Source organism: Hipposideros armiger, unplaced genomic scaffold (assembly GCF_001890085.2).
Source record: "Hipposideros armiger isolate ML-2016 unplaced genomic scaffold, ASM189008v1 scaffold_178, whole genome shotgun sequence".
NCBI lineage: Eukaryota > Metazoa > Chordata > Mammalia > Chiroptera > Hipposideridae > Hipposideros > Hipposideros armiger.
The window spans coordinates 2,162,406-2,184,948 of NW_017731528.1; the positions used below are offsets into that span (position 1 = coordinate 2,162,406).

Here is a 22,543-nt window from a genome sequence, read left to right on the forward strand (position 1 = left end):
TAATATTTCAAAAACTTGATAAGCAAATACTTTTTTCTAAAGCCTAAAGCATACCAACTGGTCCAAATTTGATCCGGTCCAAACAGCCAGGCATAAGTTTGTTAATAAGCAGATATCTACCAAGTCAGGGGAGACACATTTCCTGTTCCCGAAGCAAGGAAAGTTCCACAAAGATGTTGAGAAGGGAGATCCAAACCAGTTCCTCAGGGAAGACTACCCAATTAAGTCTACAGTTCTTAAGGAGGTCACAGTTGTTGAAAGAAAACAGAGCCCTTTAACCTGGCTTCCAGTTAAGAATTGTCTGAGACATGAATTTCCAAACTTGTCCTTGTGTTCAATCTGTATTCTTTAATTATTTATGTATAGCTGCAATATGTAATACATAAAATCCGAGTCACTTTGGTTGAGGCTGGAGTAAAGGGAGACCCCCACTTGAAACCACCCATGAGATGGAAACATTCCTTCACTCTACAGGCAGCTTTGAGTCATCTTTGCAGCCCAGGGTTTGAAAACACTAGTTTATGAAAAACGCTTGAAGCCATTTTTCCATGTTAAGGTTATTATTCCTATTTACTGCATTGTACCTATCTATGTTCCTGAATGGAGAATAAGCTTCTGCAGGTGACAAACCACCTTTTTAGGACAGAACAATAGGCAGTAAATGTTAACTGATGATAATGATGTAGGTCACTGTTGTGGATTGAATTGTCTCCCTCCCCCCCCCCCCAAAAAAGAGTGCGAGCTCTGAGCAACAGCAGTTTGATGCCTGGCCTGAGCTGAGCTGCCAACAGGTGGCAGGATGGCTCAGCTAAAAAAAAAAAAAAAATTCATATGTTGAAATCCGAACCACAAGGACCTTAGAATGTGACATTATTTGGAAATAGGGTCATTGAAGATGTAATTAGCTAAATTATGATGAGGTCATGCTGGTGTAGGTTGGACCCCTAACCCAATAGATGGTGTCTCTATAAGAAGGAAAAATCTGGAGACAGACATGCACACACGGAGACTGTCACATGAAGATGAAGGCAGTGATCAGGGTGATATGTCTATAAGCCAAGGAACGTCGCAGATTGCCAGAAACCACCAGAAGCAAGACAGAGGCTTGGATCAGATTCTCCCTCACAGCATCAGAAGGGACCCCTCCTGCCGACACCTTGATTTTGGACGTCCAGCCTCCAGACTGTGAGACGATACATTTATGTTGTTTAAGTCCCTTGGTTTGTGGTTCTTGATTATGGCAGCCCTAGCAAACCAATGTAGTCATGAAACTTGGCCAGCATCTGTCTTTAGAGTTAAAATAATAGCCATGTCAATGTCTATTTAAATGAAGCTTTTAGGGAAGGGGCAATGCTTTCATCTTTCCAAATGAAATTAATTCTACTCTTCATCTAATGTTGCTCTCATTCATAATTTGTAATCTAGAATCTGTCTTCACTTTTAAAGCCACAATGCAGGATCACTTTAAGGACTCTGAGGGCCCCAGGGTATCACACGACCCAGTGCTTGCTACTTTGGGGGGGAGGGCACTACTCCTGAGATGATGATGTAAGCATGGTTGACACATGTACATGCTCAGAAATATCGCTGGAGTATGAAGGGGCAGGACCAGGGAGGGGAGCGAGCTTCTAAAACAGAAGACCCAACGGAGGATAGAAGTGGAATGTTTGTAAAGAAAAAGGTCCAGACTGTCAGGGTACTGAGACTGAATGCAAATAATGCATCATGGCAATGTGTGTGGCAGCAGGTAAGGGAGTTGAGACAAAGCTGGGAGGAGGGCGCCCAGGTCCCTGGGTTTGTTCCCGGAAGAACATGAAGAGAGCTGCCTGTCAGATACAGTTGCCATTTCTTCCACCCAGATCTTTCTCATTTTTACTTTTATTAGATTTTAACCAGGTAATAATAGATCATCTTGTGAAACACATGAGGTTTACTATTATAAAAAAGAAAAAAATTAGCTAAGTAACAAGGAAGAGAAGGCTCAGGATTGAATGAGGAAGGTCCAGCCATCGCGACTCTTCAGGGTGTGTAGGAGGCAGCATGATGCTGGCCACCAGGCGGGCAGGTCTTGTGACGTCCCTTCTCTAGTGGGCCGAGAAGTGGGGCTAAAGAGAGGGCAGTTCCCAAACAGAAAAGAAAGGTCAAGTCCTCGACTGCAAAATAACTACAATTACAATAAAAAACTGCCCTAGGAGTATGAGAGACTATTGTTCTCATTCAGCTACTCAAAACGGGCTACCTTCCACTGTACAGATAGACGCTGATAAGTAAATGATAAGTGGTAAATGATAAATATTTTCAGATATCCCAGAAGATCATCAAATCATGAATGCATTACTTCATAAACTGCCACAAATGATAAGAGAATGTGTTTGGCTGTCATTTTGCATAAAACCAATGACATTTGTCACTTCCATTTGGCTTCAGGAAAAATTATGTCAATTTGGGCAACCAACTTTACTCTTCTGAAGCTCAATCTCCTTGTCTGATATCAGAAATCAATATGTGTGTAGCTTTCCTGACATAATGTGTATAAAACTGCATTGTACATCATGGAATACTATGCTACTCGAATGCAAGGATGTCTAATAATAACTAGCATTTGCTGAGTGCTTCTTGTGTCCTAGGCACTGCGATAAGTGATTTATATGCATTATTTCTCAGAACCCTATGGCAAATTTTTGAAAGGGAAGGGTAAATATTGAACAGCAGACCCTTAGTGCATATACAATGCTGCAGGGAATGACAGAGGACAGGAGCCTGGAAACTGTGGCAGGAAAAGGTCCTTTCTGTGATCAAAGGATGGAGCAGGAGACTTAAGAAAGAGAGCAGCTGCCAAGGAGTGACGTAGGTGATCCCACCTTGTGGAGAATCCCTGGGAGACCCAGATGGCCAAGGAGGGAAGGCTCTGCAGAGAGCAGGAAGGAAATGTTTCCAGGGATCCTATCATGACACCAGGAAGGCCTGTGTAGCTTCCATGGAGCCTAAATAGAAAAATTCCCCACAGTTGGCCATTACGAGTGGGCTGAGCGATACGTATAACATGAGAAAATTCATAGTGTGAAGAAAGGGGTTTGCCAGTTTCATTCCACATACCACTGTCATGCTAAATATGCTCATATAAGTCTGAGATTAGTGTGTCTGTGGTATTGAGCCATTACCCAAAATGCTGGGGCATGTATGTGGGACACACCCTTGTCCCACATACAGCTGGCATGAGTTTGGTCTTACTTTGCCAATTATGAAGAAAGCCAAGTTTTTCTTCAGTGAATACGTACCATGGATGTGGCCATGAAGAGTATGAAATGAAAAGTCTCACCTCCCGAACTAAACCGTATACTGACTCACGAGTCAACTTAATCCAAATGCAATTGGACTATGGCACAAACAAAGTGACTGAAGACTTGAAATCCACATTTACTGCCCCTGAATTTCTTCACTTTTGTCCTCTGACCCTCTCGAGGAGATCTGAGGGGCCCAGTTTTTCACAGGTTAAGATCATTCCCCTGAGAATAATGGCCTCTGGCTTCTTTTGAAGCTTCTCAAAAAGGCCTCTTCATGGGCTTCCCATGTAAGTCTAGCCATTTTTTGGTTTTGCCCTAAGAGGTGAACTCTTAAGAATACTTGTTCTTTCCCCTCATAAGGACAGGACCCATTGCTTTGGGCTTTGGGAGAATAAAGATAATAACAAAAAAGATGCACTATAAATAGCATTGACATTCAACTGAGTCCAACACGGTTCCCTCCTGATACACCTGGCCCCTGGTCCAAAGGTTCGGGTGTCACTGGACAGATGAGCAAGGTGATTCCAGAGGTAAGAGCCTCCCACACAGATTGACAGCAAAATGAAATTAGAGACTTTACCAGAACGCTGCATGACATTTAAAAAACTGAGTATTTCAAAGGCTTCAGTGTACATCATCATCATCAATCAGAACTTCACAGGAATAAGTGAGCGGTCCTCCAGGCTAACGGGCAGCTGTCTGTTCCCTGCTGCCGCATTTCCCCTCGGATTAACCCAAGTGCATATGTCTATATCACTTAGCCCTCTCAACAGTCTTATTAGATAGGCAGTATTATTCCAGTTTTACAAAGGCAAAAAGACAGGGGTTAAGTCATTTGTCTAAATAACACAGCTGGTAGAATGGCAAAGCAGGCATGCACAGTCCTGGGGTTCCAAATGATTCACTTTTTGGTACTTCCTCCAATTCTCTCAGATGCTAGCAGCTCACTCTGGTGGCTCACAGGCTGTGGAGGGGGCTCCTGTTCCCCAGTTCCTCACTGCCACATCCAGCCCGTTCACTCAGAAACCCCTTCTCTGTGGAGCTACTTGTCCCCTGGTCATACCACCCTCTCCACTGTTGTCCATGAAAAATGGACAGACTGCTCCTTTCCATTTCTGGGTAGTTTGGGCATTCTTTCTTGGCTTTTCTTTATTCTCGGTGTACTGTTACCCTGGGAGACTCAATATTAGCTGGATGACTCTTTAGAGTATACTGATCTTGTTATTCCTCAGCTCCCCACACCCCCACGGTTATTATTCTTAGGGGATCTGCCCCTCACTCCTCGCCTGGGTCTGGAAGCCCACTGTTTGATCCCAGCTACTTCCTGCCTCCGACAAACGTGCTCTTTGCTCATGTTCCGGTCGCTAGGCCTCAGCAAATGCCTGCGCTGTCATTTTATTTTATTTTTAACTGTATATTCTTTTTAAAGTATGTCCTAAACATGCAATGGAAGAAAGAAGAATGACCTAAGGCCCAGGGGCTGCTGATTATAGCAAAGAACAAGTCATAGGTGGTAGGTGACAGAAGCCAGCTAGGGGGGTGGGTAGAAGGCTTTGGTCAGAGGGCACCACAACCTGAAATGGTGCTTTTCAAAGGAACGGGTCTTCAGGAAAACTCACAATCCAGCCTCACCCCTGTGCGAGCGGTGACTGAAGGAAGGAGAGGGGTGGCTCTGTCCACACTTGCAGTGAAGGGAATGGGACAGGGCAGGAGGCTACAAGAGCTGTGGACTGATAGCAGAAAGCGGCCAGCAGAGGACGCCATGGTGGCTGCCCAGCAGGGGCACCAGGAGACCTGGCACTCCCTGGGGACACTCAGAAGCCAGGGGAGACTGCTGGGTGACCTGTGTCACGTTGGACGCACACGGACTTGGATGTTTTATCTAGGTTATCGATGGAAGGGAGCTCTCCAAGGCTGCAGAGTGTGGGTGAATGAGGCTATACATACATAATCCATCATTCAGTCAGCACTAACATCTGTTCTCCCTCTCTGGACTTTCCTCTATTCCACCATTATCAGCTAAGCCAGCCTAAAATGACATTTTAAAAAAAAATCATGACAATCTCTCGCTTAAAAGCTCCATCCATGTGAATGCCTCAGCTGATAGTAAAGATAAACTGAAAATCTACCTCATCTTACTTCTGTTTCTTTTTATCAGTGGGTTTCTAAACTCCTTTTTCTTTCCTGTTTTTATTTTCAAATAAGAATAATTTTGTCCTTCCCCATTCCATTCCCTCCATGCATCTATCTTATGTTTCTCATGCTGTCGCCTTCTAAACGAAATTTAGCTAATAAGTCACTTTTGATTTTTAAATTAAGGATAAGCATAACTGTCAGCTAGAACTTGAGACCACCAAGGAAATAAATTAATCTTACTTAACCAAAATGGTACAATTTCACTCAAAGCAAATTAACTTTATGTTCTCGTTGGACTGTGCGTTCTTATGCAGGGTGGGGAGGGTGATAAATATATGATTTGAGGCAGCTTTCCAAGTACTAAAATTAGCTCAGAACCCATGTTACCCACTTTCTTGGCCCCTTGGGGGTCTATGCGCCTCAGACTGGGATTAGACCCGGAATGAACTTTTTTCCAGCCAGGCTCACCTCCTCACGTCCCAGCCCCATCTCTGTGCCCTTGCTCATGTCAGCCCCTTTGCCTGTATGAATTCTGTGTGACCTTCAGAGGGCAGCCTAAGCTCCCGCTTCTCCTGGGAGTTCTGTGCTGACCTCCCCAGTCCACAGTCACCACCCCTACCTGCCGCCCCACACACCGAACTCACATACCACACTTTTTTGCTGTGAATTTGCACAATTCCAGACCTTGTATTGTTAGTTACCTCATGTATTGGCTTCTACATTGGATTTTAAACCCCTTGAACATGAGAAAACAACAACAAACCACCTCTTTAGTCCTCCTTGCCCACACATAGTATCTAGAGTAATGCCTCATTTGGTAAGTCTTTGCTAATTTTTAATATCATTCTATTTGTTTTAGGGATCATGACAAATCAATTTGATCAAACAACACACATGGCAGCTGTCACCTACCTAGCCAGCAGGTCAATCAATTCAAGTTTTGACATCCCATCAGGAAGCAGTCGAGGAATTGCAGCAACACAGGTCCTGAAAAGGTCGATTTTTGGCTTTCTCTCACCACTATAACGTAAAAACCGTTTAAACACAATCAAAGGTGGTGAAACATTTTAAAAAATTGATCAACTATGTGAACAAAGATTAGAACCCATGCCTTCTGAATCACTTCCTGGTGCTTCCTCTGTGTTGTCCTTGAATGATTATGCCCTTTATAGCTTGGCCAGTTCTAAGAGAACTTAGGAAGATTTAAATGTTAGACAGAGGTATATAGTTGAAGAGAAAAGTGCTGATGTCAATATCATTCTCCCACATGGCTTGTCATTCACCTGGGGTCAATGGGGTTTTGTCCCTGTGGGCTGCATTTAAAACACTGAATTCAATGATATACCTTTTCCATAGTTCTGCCCAGGGCATGATGAGGACCATGGAGAGGAGGATGTTATGCAGCAGTTTTTAATCAGCCAAAGGGAAGAGGACCTTCCAATGGCATCCTCAATAGCTGGACAGAGTCAGAGTCTTGGGGTCTTCCCTAACTGCGCATGTGCAACTCAGTGAGTTGTTTAAACAGCCCTCCTTGTTTGCTCAGTAGATGTTTGAAACAGCTGGGATGATTTTCATAGCTGTCTAGAAACACAGACCCTGCCTGGCCGGAAGAGTAAGGAGGCTTCTTGCAGGCTTCCAAGCTGTAACGGCAGGCCTAGATCAGAGACTCTAGCTGGGCTCCCTTTAACTCCTGCAGTCCTTGCTCTCTGGGCTTCACAGGAAGCTTGCGAACTCCCAAACATAATTTCTATCAGCAGGTAATATATAGTAATAATTTATTATTAACTATCTGCTTGCATGACCACAAAAGGCGTGGGAAATGGAATGACAGAATGCTCAGTGTTCAAGTTCACACCTTTCCCAGGGCCTGGGAAAGCGGTGGAGCAACCTCGGATATCACCTCCAATGACTGTTTCCATTAGCGCATTGTGGACCTCAACTCTCTTCTCCTAAATGCTTATGTGATTCCCTAATGTTTCTCCTTGTTTTTTTTGTTTTGTTTTGTTTAGAATGTAGCGATGAGTGATTTTCCACTCAGGGAATCTGCCTTAAAAAGCCTAGCATAAAAAATAGTCCTAGTCCTATCTGGGGATGTGAAGAGGGCCAAATAGGAAAAAGTAAACAATTGTCATGGAAAAAGTTTAAGGTATCAGTTAAAATACAAATGAAATGTCACAGGTACATTTAAACTGTACCTTTTTGTGGTTTTGAATATATTGTTTTAGTCCTGACCTTATCTTACAATCTCTTGATTATTAATAAAGCTTTCCTTTAAGGTGCTTTCATTTCTTTACTTTTTTTTTTTAGCGGAAACAGATCTATGGCAGAAGTTTTAAAAGCATTTCTTATATCTTCAACATCATAAATTGAAAATTGCTTTAATATATTCAAAGAGTACATAACATTGAGGTTAAAGGTTATTGACAATCTGGCCATTAGTGAGGTAATAACTAGAGTGATTAGACCATATATTTAATGGTATTAACCTAGATCACTTTCAATTCTGCTGTCATTTTGCTTGGAAAGTCTAAAGCAACATAATCTTGATATCATTTAAATCAAATGATCAGCAAGCTGCAGAGTAATATGCATTGTATAATCCCATATTTTGTAAAAAAATATGTATATACATATAGTTGTGTTGACATAGGGGAAGGTCTGGGGGCATCCCACTGAGCCAGTAATGGTCAAAGATTTGCAATGGAGCTGTGAGGAGGACACTTTCATTTTAACTTTATATATGTCTAAACATGTATTTAAATAATTCTATATTTCTTACTTTATTATGTTTTGTTTTATTTGTTTTGTCATACTTTGCTTTCAACATGCCACCATTATAATACAAATATACAACCACAATATGAACTTCCCTATATAGGTAACAACTTTCCAATTAACTGTGGTATTTGGAATTGGAGATGCTGAGTGACAAAGGAAATTTACCTGATTATATTTTTGTGGTATATATACCACAGGTTCCAATTAGAATTTAATTCACAGTCTAACAACAAAGTCCAAATTTTTTTAAGATGTACAGTTAAAACCTAATCCTAGCTCCTGTCATCGTTAATTAAAAGTAGCAAATAGTGCTTGCATGAGTTTCTTCTGCAGAGCTCCAGTTACAAATCCAGATCTTAGATTTTGGCTAAGAACATTTGAATGTTACGAAAATATTAGTAACATTCAAAGTTATTAATGTTTTCTAAAAATCCAGTATTTCTATGACACAGTTTGCACAGAGACCAGGAGGTTTAACTCGCAAAGAACTGTCACTAAAAACAAATGAATTTGGGATTTATAAAGATGGAATGTCTATAGACTGGTGATGTCACCAGCACACAGGCTGTGACAAAGCTGGGAAGCGAAACATCACTTTTGAAAAATGTGAATCAGTAAATGAGCCTTGGACTCCATTTTCTAACTTACTGGTCTACTGATACTTGAGATATAACCAAAATAGATTAATCTCAGATTTGACCTTATTTTTAGAGGTAGTCAAATCTTATCAAAGTATGCCTCCACCATTTTTAACACTTCTTAGAACTCTGATTCTAAGATGAGGACAAAATATAGCTGTGCCTTGAACAATACAGGTTTGAGCTGCTTGGGTCTACATACGCATCAGTTTTTTCCAATCAATAGGTCCATATGTACTGTAAATGGATTTTCCCTTAAATTTTCTTAACATTTTCTTTTCTCTAGCTTACTTTCTTGTAAGAATATAGAATGTAATACATAGAATATACAAAATATGAGTTAATCACCTGTTTACATTATGGGTAAAGCTTCCAGTCAACATTAGGCTATCAGGAGTTAAGTTTTTGGGAGTCAAAAATTATACATGGATTTTTGACTGCATGGGGGTTGGTGCTCCTACCCCTGTGTCGTTCAAGGTCAACTGCACAGAACCAAGGGGAGAATAAATGAGAAGAATCCCTGCTGGTGCCTTTTGGTTAATTAACCCTTCACTGAGAGTTAGTCTTCACTGTACTCACGTGATCATGTCTTCAGGCTCCTTGTTTAACATCTGGACGTTAGTTAGCATCATACACCTTCCTACTTCTTTGTCAAGGTGTCGTAAAATGTTGTCCACAGCCTTTCGTACTTGAGAGTAGTATAATGACATGCCTGAAAAACATGCATTATAGTTACACCTTTGACTGAATCTATAAAAGAATGAAATCTTAGTTTATTCATTCTCTATGTTATTTTCACTCAAGACTTTCTATGGGTCAATGACATGTTTAAGAAGAGTCTAATTCAATCTCTTATCTGCAAGACTCTTAGCAAAGTGCCCTGCACATACTGGGTGTTCACCAAATAATCATTTAAATTCAATACATAGGACTTCTAATACATCAAAGGGAAATATTTTCTAGGAGAGTTAAAATAAACAAGGAAATAGAAAGTTTTACTTTAGATTTTTTATGTTTCTGGTTTAGTACTAGAAAATTCACCATCACTGATGATTTTGTGAACAAAAGATAATCCTCATTTGGGGTTAGAATTTTTATAACTTCATATTATTCTCTGAACTATATGTGTGGAGTTTGTTTTAGTAAAATGAACAACATGACTTCATGTGAATTTTAAAATGAAGGAAAATATATTTTAGTTATATTATTTTTACTGCTCTCATTAAATACAGTGTCAATGTCCAAGAGTGGAAGTCAAATATGTGCAGTATATGTACTTCATACATGAATTTTATATACTTATGCATATAATACAAACAAAAAGTAAATTGCTTTGCATTTATAATTTGTACTTTAATGAAATAGTGACAGTTATTTCTCATGCATTAAATCTTTTTGAACTCATGTAAGCATGCAGAACTAAAGATAAATATTTAAAGCAAAACATTTCCTCATGCATTTCCTTCAGGGTTTTGGAATCCAGGAACTAACTTAAAGTTTGTAGTACGTTTCTAAATTCAGGTACTCAGTAAGAAACAAATGCATAAAAACCACCTCTTGGGATTAAGATTGCTAAAGTAACAAGAAAATAATCTCATGTAGGCTAAACGCACAATATAACCTGGCATGTGTAGTATCCGGCATGTTTAAAACACAGGTTAAACTAATTTTACTGAAAAAAAGAAGGAAACCATAAAAATGAATGAATGGATGAGTGTGTGTGTGTGTGTGTGTGTGTGTGTGTGTGTGTGTGTGTGTACATGGTTGTTTTATAAACAGCATTATCTACCAAAGGACACAGATGTCTTAGAAATTTAGTGTACATTGTAGATAATCATTATTAGAAGCATGAAACGACCATAGATAAAAGTATAACATTTAAACGGCAACATGTTTACTAAAAGTTCCAAAGAGTTTAAAGGGAAGGAAAACAAAGCATAGCCTGAGTCAATCAACTATGTTGGAATGTCTCATCAACTACTTTTTTAAAGATTTTTTCACAGTTAGTCTCACTAAAGGTAAATATTTTTAGTCATTTTAAAGGCTTAATAAGGTCCAGATCTAACACATCTTTGAAACCCACCTATCATTTTGGCTTCCTCTTCTGTGAGCGTTTTACTCAAATAAGTCTTCTTCACTCTCAGCGTGTTTCCTGAAGGGAGAACGGCACCTGTGACGGGCATGGGGGGTTCACCATCTTTCTGCTGCAAGCTATCAGCTATGACCAAGAACGCCCGTAGACCGATGTTCATTCGCTGTAGGAGACAGTGTGTTTGTGATACAAAGACAGACCCAATTGTTGCAGTGCAATTAAACCATCAGTCTTTTACAGAAGTTAAGTGTGCTTGCTATCTAGATTAATATGGGAAGTAGCTTAAAGGGCACAAGAGTTAGGGTTGAACCCAGGAAAATAAAATTAAGTTTCTGTCATGAATTGTTGCTGCATCACAAGAAAACAGCTGGGAAGATTTTCAACAATCTGGGAGGGTATGTTTAATGAGCATGCCCATTCTGCTTGGGGAATCCTGTGTGCACCTCAAAGGGATAGGCAGTCATCCTCTGGAGCAGCTGTAACTGAGGCAACAAAAGGCTCTGTGTGTTCTGGAAGGAGAGAGATGCCACGTGTGTTAATTCACAAAGACTGAACGAAACAGGAGTTGCAAATGTGAATCACAAAACAAAAATCATCTGCTCTGAATTGCAGATGGTTGACTTTTGATTCACAAAAGCTGGTGAGTTTGGAAATAAATATTAAAAATTCAATGCCACAGAACTTGTTACTGATAAAAACACGTGTGTTTATAAGAAGAAACGCCATTTGGGGCCAGACGGTTATCTTCTTCAGGCACAGGTAAAGCATAATATTGGCTCTGGAAGGTGACTCACTAAGGTGTTCCCAGTAGCAATAATCTTAAAAGGTCAGCACGTACTAAAACATATGTACCTCCTTAAACAGCCATGTGCAAAACACTTATACTCATGTTTTCAAACCACGTGAAATATTTCACTCCCAAAGTGGATGACTACTACCCACAGCAGAAAGTAATTACTACTAATAGTACTAACAATGATAATCACCATACAATTTATCTAGTCCCTAAAATGGATCCAGAAAGCTCATCTTGAAAACAGCCATGCAAAGCAGGTATTGGGTCTTTGGAAAAGTCATGAAGTATTTTGTCTGTTTTTCACAGGTCATTTATTTATATAAAGAACAAAGATCAATCAATGATATATTGCCTGTTTTGTTCAATAACCTTTTGCCATCTTTCAGTGAGCTTCATAATTCCTCGTTCATAGAAGGATCTGTCTTTGTTTGCAAAAAACTGAACAAGGTGCTGATTTACAGCCTCATCTGAATTGAATATTATACCACATAAGGAGTTTTGAAGAGAGCGAAGCAAGTGGCAGTCTGACGGCACAAAGTCAGGCGAATATGGTGGGTGTCACAACACTTCCCATCCAAGCTCCAATAATTTTTGACCGGTGATCAAACTTGTGTGTGGTTTCGCGTTGTCGCAATGGAACACAACTCCTTTACAATTAACAAGCTCTGGACGTTTCTGGATGATGGATTCGTTCAAACTGTCCAATTGCTGACAGTACACATTCGAATTGATTGTTTGGTTCCTTAATAGGAGCTTGAAAAACACGACACCTTTAAAATCCCAACACACTGAGAGCTTAACTTTCCTCTGATGAATGTCTGCTTTCGATGTCGTTTGAGGCGAATCATCACATCAGAACCAAGACCTTTTGTGCACCACATTGTTGTGAACAATCCATTTCTCATCACCTGTTATCAGTCGCTTCAAAAAAGGATCATTTTCCTGACGTTTAATGAGCATATTGCAGATGTTTATACATGCCGTCAAATGAACTTCTTTGAATTCATGTGGAACCAAACTATCGAGCCTTGCTTATGTATCCCAGCTTCTTTAGGTGGTTGAGAACACTTGAATGATGGATGTTCAATGTTTCTGCAATCTTTCGTGTCATGTAATGTGGGTTTGACTTGAACAATGCCTTTATTTTGTCGTCATCAACCTCGGTGGGCCTCTCTGACCAAGGAATGTCGTTGAGATCAAAATCACCAGCATGGAATTTCGTGAACCATCGTTGGCACTGACGTTCTTGTAGAGCATTGTCACTGTATACTTTATGCAACTTTTCACAAGCTTGACATGCGTTCTTCCCTTTATGGAAGTAAAACAGTGAAATATGGCAAACATGCACAGTTTGGTCTTCCATCTTCAACTTGTTGTAAAATCTCCAAAACTCAACCAAATAGCTCAATTATTTTTAGAATGAAGCTAGAACTGTCAGCTGTCAAATGACAAAGCAATAACATAGATGCCAATGACTTTAGTACTTCCAAAAATGAACTAGTGCCATCTGTTGCAAACATGCGTCATGACTTTTCTGAAGACCCAATATTATTCTCTTTTTTGGGAAGAAACTGAAGCCACCTAACCAGTAGGTGGGAAGCTATACATCCAAGGCAGGTTTGTTCGAATTACTATTCTGTGGTACAGGATTACATTTTATAAAATATACATTGACTTCTATTCATTTTTAAACTATTTATTGAAGCCTCAAGGAGTAATGATATTCCAAACAGGATTTGGTGAAAGTTTATCTGGCTCATTGATGCCCAACCCACTGTGGACTTTGTGATTTTATGGTCTTTAATAACAACCTCTCTCCATCTCCTAGATTGAAAGGGTATTAACTTTAAATAGTTGAACTGTTTATTAAAGTCCATTAGTGCCCTCAAGTATTTTAGTCACAGGTCTTTCATGGGATGTTTTCTACACTTGTGTATTTTTTGAGTTTTGAGAAACGTATATAGTCAGGTAACTGCCATCACAGTCAAGATACAAAATATTGTCCATCATCCCCAAAAGATCGCTCGTGCCTCTCTCTAGTCAGTCCTTGCCCCCAGCCCCAGCGCCTAACAGTTGCTGTCTAATATCTGCCTGTAGTGTTGTCTTTCCCAGTATGTAACATATTGTAAATAGAATCAAACTGTATGTAGCCTTTTGCATCTTGCTTCTTTCACTTAGCATAATGCTTTTGAGACGTGGTTGCAATATTAGTAGCTTGTTCCCTTTTTCCATTTTGAAAGTTGAAATCTGCAGTTTATTTGCATCTCAAAATTTTTTCTTTTTAAATTAAATTTCCTTTTTGTTGCTGAAGGGTATTCCATTCCATTATGGTTTGTAATTTGATTAGGTTGTATTGAACACGAGTTGCTTTCCTATTCTTAGTGATTATGAATACAGCTGCTATAAACACTCATACAAACCTTTGTGGATATTAAAAATTTCTCTTGGTTAAATACCTTGAGGTGGAAATGCTGGAGCATATGATAGTGTATGTTTCACCTTATAAGAAACTGTCAAGCTGTTCTCTAAAGTCGTTGTACCTTTTTGCATTCTCACGAAAATAGGATGGAGTTGTAGTTGTTGTGTCCTCAGTACATTTCATTGTGGTTTTCACTTGCTTTTCCCTAAGACTAACGATGTTGACATCTTTTCATGGGCTTATTGATCACTTGTGTCTATTCTTTGGTGAAAAGGCTGTTTGTTTTGTGCATTTAAAAAATTGGGTTGTTGTCTTACTCTTGAGTTGTGAGAGTTCTTTATAAATTCTGGATAGAAGTGCTTTATCAGACATGTGTTTTGCAAATATTTTCTCCAAGTTTGTGACTCTATACTTTATTAACGGTGTCTTTTAAAGTAGAGACATTTTTTATTTTGATGATGTTCACTTTATCAATGTTTTCTTTTGTAATTTATGTTTTTGGTGTCCTGAGAAGTGTTTTCCCCATTCTAAGGTCACAAAGGTTTTATCGTATGTTTTCTTCTGGAAATTTATAATGTTGGATTTTACATTTAGGTTTATGATTCATTTTGAATTAATTTTTGCTGAAAGTGGAAATTATAGTTCGAAGTTCATTGTTTTCAAGTGGATGTCCAATTGCTCAGCATCATTTATTGGACAGACTATACTTTGTCCATTGAAATAACTTGGAATCCTTGTTTAAAACCAATTGACCATACATATATGTGTGGGTCTGTTTCTGGATTTCTATTCTGTTCCACTGGTCTTCACTGTCATTCTTCTGCCAATACTACTGCTATAGCTTTATATTGTTTCGAAATCAGGACATGCTAACCTTCCAATTTTATTCTTTTTCAAAATTATTGGTTATTCTATTTCCTTATACTTTCTATATAAATTTTAGAGTCAGCTTGTTGATTTCTACAGAAAAAGCTATATGGATTTTAACTGGGATTATTATTGGGATTATTGTTTAATCTGTATAGATTAATTTGGGAACAACTGACCTTTTTATAATCTTAAATGTTTTAATTCACAAGCAGTATTTCTCTTCATTTATTTGGGTTTTCTTTGATTCCTCCCAACATTTTTCAGTTTTCAGTATACAAATTTTGCACATACTTTGTTAGCTTTCCTACTAAGAATTTTGTTTTCATTGCTATTGTAAATTGTTCAATTTCCAATTGTTCATTCCTAGAATATAGAAATACATTGATTCTATACATTTTTCTTGTATCTTGCAAAGTTTCTGAAATCACTTATTAGTTCTAATAGGTTTTCTGTAGATTCTTTGGTATTTTCTATATAGGCAATCATGTTGTCTGTGAACAAAGACAGTTTTATTTCTTCTTTTCCAATCCACGTGCCTTTTATGTCTTCTTCTTGCCTCTGGCACTGGCTAGGACCTCCAGTTCCACATTATTTTAGATCAAGACAAAAATGAGAGAAATGGGTGACTGAGAAACTCTTCTTACAGGTAAGTTCCTATGATGATGAGGGTGCATATAGGAAGCCATCTATTGGGTTGTCGGAAAAGTCATGACGCATTTTTGCAATGAAAAACATAGAACAACCCAATAGATCTTAATTAGGACAAGACACCACCTGGAAATCACCTAACTGTTGAGTGGTGGTGCAATATTTTGGAGTACGATAACCCTTTAGTTCTCTGGGCTTTGTTCCACCAGCTACTTCCACATTATTTAAGACACATTCTGGATTTGTTTCCTGAGAAACTGTGCCTTACAACATATTCCATGAAGTGGATGCCATCTTCATCATAGACTATTCTCATCCTTGTGTGTGCTGCTGAGTGGGGTCACAGATGTGCCTTTGAGCTTCTAATTACCAACTACTGAAAAAGAAACTCTTTATAACCCTATAAGATCAAGAGAAATCAATGAAGATACTTAAAAGTCCCCCATTTCTGGTAGCTTTTTAATACTACAATTTGAACTATTCTGCATAGAGCAGCGGTTCTCAACCTGTGGGTCGCGACCCCTTTGGGGGTCGAACGACCCTTTCACAGGGGTCGCCTAAGACCATCAGAAAACAAAAAGATATTTACATTACAATTCATAACAGTAGCAAAATTACAGTTATAGAGTAGCAACGAAAATAATTTTATGGTTGGGGGTCACCACCACATGAGGAACTGTATTAAGGGGTCACGGCATTAGGAAGATTGAGAACCCTGGCATAGAGAGTTAAGTAATGATTAAATGAGGAGTTTGAAAGAAGAACCGAGGGCAAATTTTATAGACGGTTATAATGATGGTAGCAGCTTTCAACATGTTTCTTTTAGACAAATAACCCAGTAATTCTGAGAATTGATTGTTAAAGATAGTACAGCCATGACTCCTGAGAAGTGAAAAATATTTTGAGAACCTTCCCAGCAAGAGAAGACTCTTTACTAGTTGGGGCCTGGGCCTCAATCCAACCCAAATGCCCTGAATTTGCACTAGCTTTGTCCCGCTCCCATTGGCCCACGGGCGCTGGCTGCAGCCATTCTGAAAGCCTGTGATGTCACAAGGCACCAGACAGAAACTCATTTTAGCACCAAGAATAGAATCCAGGCTGTGGTGGGAAGAAGCTGGAGGGCACCAGGAGACCTGGGCTCCCTTTGCTAAAAGCAGCTGCTTGTTTTGAGCTTTTGGGCTCTGGGCCTCGCTTCTCACTGACAGAGTAAAGGAGCCAGACAATGTCACAAGTGACAAAAAGGACAATATTTGAAAAAAATTTTATAGTGTGTAATTTCTTTCTTTCTTTCTTTCTTTCTTTCTTTCTTTCTTTCTTTCTTTCTTTCTTTCTTTCTTTCTTTCTTTCTTTCTTCCTTCTTTCTTTTCTTTCTTCTCTCTCTCTCCCTCCTTTCCTCCCTCCCTCTCTCCCTCTCTTCTTTTTCCTTAAGAGTTTGTAATATCACAATATCACAATTCTTCTGCAAGAAAAGTATTTAGTCCCTTGTACTGGCAGGAAGGCGGAAGTTCAGAGGGGTATATGTCACATAGCTGATAAAAGTGGTCGGGCCCATGGCAGGTGGGAAACCCATCTCTGCTGGCTTCTGGTTCAGTGTTCCTTCTGCAGGTTCATAGCAAAGGGCTACATAGGGGCAGCTTGCCAGGCATATTTCTGTCAGCCAACAGTGTTTTATAAAGCAGAAAACTGAATGTGCTTTTCATCTGCTCAGACCCCAGCAGGCTACATTGTGTATCATGCCCATTATATGCTCATTTCCACGGCCCACTGGCCCTGAGTTGTGACATTCACAGAAATGTAGAGTCATACATTATTTATTTAATCTCACTAGATTTTAGTAGTTCATAATTATGTGTATTTATTCTTTTCTGTTTCTTCACTTCCCAATTCTCAACTTGTTAATCTGCATCTAAATAGTTTTAAGTAAAAGTACTGACTTTTCTAAAACAAAACCACTGACTTCATCTGTACTATTTCATCAAATAACATATACAGTAACAAATGGGGGACTTCTTAGAGCAGCTGTCCTTCACCTGCTTCCCAAAATCACAAAGGTGTGGCTCTGTCAATGCCCATGTGGTTAGAGGTACAGAAAAGGGTCATTCATACCTCTGGGTTGAGACTGAAAGCTTTTGCTGGCTTTCCCACACAGAGAAAATCAAAAATGGTTTCTTTCATTGCAAAATCTAACCGTTCCTGTAGTGAAAAAGAGAAAACCAAACAAAAAGTGTTACAATGCAAATTACACATGAAATGTCTGCTTTCAGCATATGTACCACACAGGTGGCTGCTAAGAGGAGTCCTGCTCAGTGTTATGGGTCCTGGGAACTCCCTGAGAAAGACCACAGCCACTGGACCTTTGGTGGGTCTGCTTCTGTCTTTGTGTGGTGTGATGCTCTCGTTATATAATCGATGCAATCAGCCCCCAAAGCATCGAGTGACTAATGGCCAAAAAATAAGAAATGAAAAACCACAACACTTGGAGTGTCTGGGCTTAGACTCAGTCCAAATGCTTCCAGCTTTTCCTGCAAAGGTTGACAACTCCTTGAAACTAGTTTAAAATATTAAAAAAAAAATATCACTGCAAAATAGCCATTTTCTTCTGTCCTCTAACATTTCAAAATCCTTTGGCTCATATAACAGGCAATTCTGCAAGTGAAATGAATAATCAACAAATAAGACAGGTTACTTAAATGAGAAGGTTGAAGCCAGATTCTAGTAATTTGAGACACTGGCTATGAAGATATGACAAGTTCATTTTATACAACCTATTCCAGAATGATCAAAGCACATTCTCGGCCACATGACAACTACATGTGGAAGAGTTACATTAGTTCATCTGCCTGCCAAACAAGTAATGTCCTTTCCCTAACCACCAATATTACAGAAGCATTTCATATACCAAATGCACAGAGAGCTATCATATATTAAATAGCCTTTGAAGTAACAAGTGAACCTTACGTCTTTATGTCAATTATCAATTGTACTTCAACAGTATTTTCATCCTATTATTTCCCTTTACCCAAAAAAACCTTCTGAGGTTTAGTAAGCAAGCATTTTCACCCACATTTTACAGATAAAGAAACTGAGAAAAAAAAGTTCTCTGACTTGTTTAAGGGTATAGAGCTGGTTCACGGCAGAGCTTAAGCGGGAATAATCATCTTTTAATATTCCTCTGTAAATCACAAAACTGGGGCAAAACCATTTACTTACAAAGCCTTTTAAAAAGTAAAAATCTTGGGTCTAAATAGTAAACTAAACACTAAAAATCCTTTTAATATTATTGGGCCCAGTTTTTAAGTAAATTGGTACACATAAAGTGCTTAGAAAATTCTTGACAGAGTAGGTGCTTGGTAAATGTTAATATTCCTATCACATTCTTATTTTTCACAGAATAAAAGCTACAGCATTATTATTTACTCCTCAAATTTCACTAAATTGTCTTCTTTTGATTTCCTCCAAACATCAGACTCTTTGCTTCCTCTTGATTTACAAAATCTGAAGCAGAGAATCAGGAAGACAATAAGGGACTATGCGTTAAGAGACCCTTTTACTAATAGGCTCCGTGACCTTAGATTGTCACTTAAACTCTCTCAGTTCCTTCAGATGCTGAAAACACTTGACATACCCATGTCACAATTTGTTTGGAAGCAAAAGTCATGAGCTATGTGTTAAACACTTGCAAAGCCGTTCTGAAAAGTCCATCCACATAAGCTATGATTTCAGAGGCTTCACTTGTTAGTACTTCCTAAGAAGGAGACTGGCTACTTAAAGGCAATTAGAAGGCCTTCTGTTACCTGGGCAATGAACTGAATGATTTTCACAAAGATGTTCAGAGGCATATCCCTGGGCACCACACCACGGGACCCTTTGGGGAAAAGTGTTGTGATGATGGTTATCAGACGGCTGAAAGATAAGGGGGAAGAGAAAACAAGCAAGAGCACTGAGCTCCAATTCTTCAAGGGAAAACGCAAATGTTTCATCTTATCTCAGTACCAGAGAGAATTCAGAAAAAGACAACCCACTTCCCCCCTTCATTAGCATAATTAGTCTATGCAAAGTGTTTCTGGGAAACTAAGGGCAGTTGGAAAATCATAGCCATTTCCTTTGTTAAGGTGATGAATGCAGCCCTAGACATGAATTTGGCTGTCCTGGCCTGGCGAGGCTGGAGTTTGTGTCATGGCTGCGAGCCACTGATGAAGGGAAGCCTGAAAATGTCCTTAGGACTTAGATCTTCTACAAACTGTCAGCTCTGAGCAGCTTCTAATTGGGTCAGTCAGTGTAGGTAGTGGTAAAACAAAAGACCTCTGCAGTGGCTGACAGATGTGGTTACCAGGAGCCCAGGCCAGCTCCTTACCTCTGAGTAGCTGTGTTGCTTTCACATTTAATCCGGATCATGTAAACCCAAAGTAATCTGTACAGCGATTCCAGAGCGACTCGAGCCATCTTGGGGTCTTTATTCTACAACAGAAACCAACATGAAATATTGCAGCTACATGAAGACGTATGAAGATTATTCTTTTCCTAATGCCTGGAAATGGAAGCCCCAGGTGAGTGGCAGGGTACCTCAGAGGCACGCCACATCTGGGGACTTATGGGGTCTTGGCTCCCAGTGTCCATTGGGTAAATCATCTACGAGGAGGGACCCAAATAGCCCCGAGGGCAGGACGGAGTCATTCTGGGGGAAGGCCTGTCATTCTGTCCTTTGCCAAGGTGAAAACTTGAGATTGCCTTCTTCCTCCAGGCCCAGGGAACCCGTATCTCCTGGCTCCAAGAGGAGAACCAATCTATTCTATTGCTATTACGCCCTTGTAGACATTGTTACTGCTTTGATTCCCCAAACTCCTCTCTCCCCAACTCCCATCCAATTACCCTCCTGATTTTTGAGACCACTGTGCAGTAGGCGCTGCGCTAGAACCTGGGATAAAAGAGAACTCTTTTCCCTATGGGGTCCACAGTCTATGGGAGATGGGAGATGGAATAGAAACAATTAGCTAAGACAGTGAAAACCTGGTAGGGACAGGAGCAGGAGGATGAAAGAAGGGCAGCCTGTGACAAATGCAAGGAGTGAGCACGGGAAAGGTTTCTGGGTGGAGGAAAACTCAGAACTTTAATCCATTCATCTACTCATTTGTTCATCCAATCAACATTTGAGTGTCTACACTGGGCCAGATGCTGTGCTTGGCCCTAGAAACTTGGAATGGTGTGAGAAAACGAGGGGAGGGGGTGCATTGTAGGCTGAGGCAGCAGCACATGAAGCGAGGAGAGCTGGGGAAGACGGGCCTCGTTTCGGAGCTTGGCCATGGCTTGTATGCTGGTGCCTGGGCCCAGTGAGGGGGCAGTGGTCAGTTAGATTCTAGAGGAAGGTGGAGGGGGTCACATGAGGGGCCCTACATGCCATGCTAAAGAAGGGGACCAGGGCTCTCACGACAGTGACAGGAAGCCACTAGGATCAGGAAGACCTTGTAAGAAGTCCTGTGTGGGGAAGGCAGTAGAGGCTGGGACACTGGTGTGGCATAGCACCAGCTTCCAGCAATAACAAATAGGCCAGACAGGAGCAGACTATTCTAGCTTACACTATACCAATCATCTTCCTGTTTAAAAGTCCCAATGCCTATGCAATCAGCTTAACATTTCTTGACCAGACAATATGTGTTTCTAACCTACCCTTTTCTGCCCCCATCCTGCTATTCTCCCACAAACCCCTAATGCCTAGCTAGGCCATGTTCATTCTATTTCCATATCAGGAGTGGCCCTCCTCCCCCCACCTGTGTCCTTTTCTATCAGGTGAGCCCTGCTCCTCTGCAGTCTACTTGACTGTCCCCTCCCTCATGCAGGCTTTTCTGTTCCTCCCCAGTGTTCTGAGTCCCATCCCATTAAAACTATTCCCTCCTGTAAAGGGGCTCAAATAAATGGTGACAGAGGGAGATTGGACTCTGTGTGGTGAGCACACAATGCAATATACAGGTGACGTATTATATATAGAATTGTACACTTGAAGCCTATGTAACGTTATGAACCAATGTCACCCCAATAATTTTAATTAAAAAGAATTAAAAAACATACGAGGAGTAAAAAGTTTGTCAGCCCACCCAAAAGCCCCCATCATTTGCCCCATTTCAATTAGAACCTCTTCCCTCTCCCAAATAATATGTCCTGACTTTTATGATAATCATTTCTTTGCTTTATTTCATATTCTCATCATCCAAAAATTATAGTTTAGTTTTACTTTTCAAAGAAAAAACAAGAACTGTTCCCTTCCGAGTGTCCCCCACCCTCATACAAACTTCTAGCAGAGCCCTTCAGCTCTATATATGGTCTTGTTTAGACACCTGGAAGGAAGAGGCATTATTCATGCCTGACAGCTGTTAAAATTCCGGGCAATCTGCAAGGGGTCGATAAATGTCTGCTAAATCGTCTTTAAACGTCACTCAACTTTCTTTCAGGTCTTTTGCTTTTTTTACATTATGTGTCTTCCCTTAGTCATTTATTTATCTTGTTATAACTGTTTTACCTGTTTTATTCTTGGGGTAGATACTTTAGGTACTGGTTTTTGTAGAATTCATAATTATTTAGAAATTATCTAGGATAAAGTTTACCTTTAAACTATTTACTGAATAAAGATGAGTCATGTGAATAAATTCTATAGAAAAGACTATAGGGAGTAGTTTTTAGATTTGTAAAAGATTTCTTATTCCATGTAGTTTCAAAATGACTTTTTAGTGTGATCATTACTGTAACATTCTAATTTTCCATATGCATTTTGGTCTGTTTCTGGATTTCTTTTCTGTCCTTTTAGTCTGTCTATTCATGTGCTAATACCACAACATTTTAATTTTTGAGGCTTTATCATGTGTTTTACTATCTGGTGTGGCCTATCTTCCA

General features: G+C 39.8%; 1 protein-coding gene across 10 annotated transcripts in view; it reads right to left on the reverse strand.

Annotated features, from left to right (window-relative positions):
* Positions 1 to 22,543, reverse strand: part of FRY (FRY microtubule binding protein) — a 456,767-nt gene that overhangs the window by 133,653 nt on the left and 300,571 nt on the right. For all 10 annotated transcript variants that reach the window (XM_019652358.1, XM_019652349.1, XM_019652352.1 and 7 more), the window contains 6 exons: positions 20,016 to 20,119; positions 19,456 to 19,564; positions 17,768 to 17,854; positions 10,920 to 11,091; positions 9,416 to 9,548; positions 6,333 to 6,440 (listed from right to left, as the gene is read on the reverse strand). In XM_019652358.1, coding sequence (XP_019507903.1) covers positions 6,333 to 6,440; positions 9,416 to 9,548; positions 10,920 to 11,091; positions 17,768 to 17,854; positions 19,456 to 19,564; positions 20,016 to 20,119 — 713 coding nt within the window. The remainder of the gene's footprint in view (positions 1 to 6,332; positions 6,441 to 9,415; positions 9,549 to 10,919; positions 11,092 to 17,767; positions 17,855 to 19,455; positions 19,565 to 20,015; positions 20,120 to 22,543) is intronic.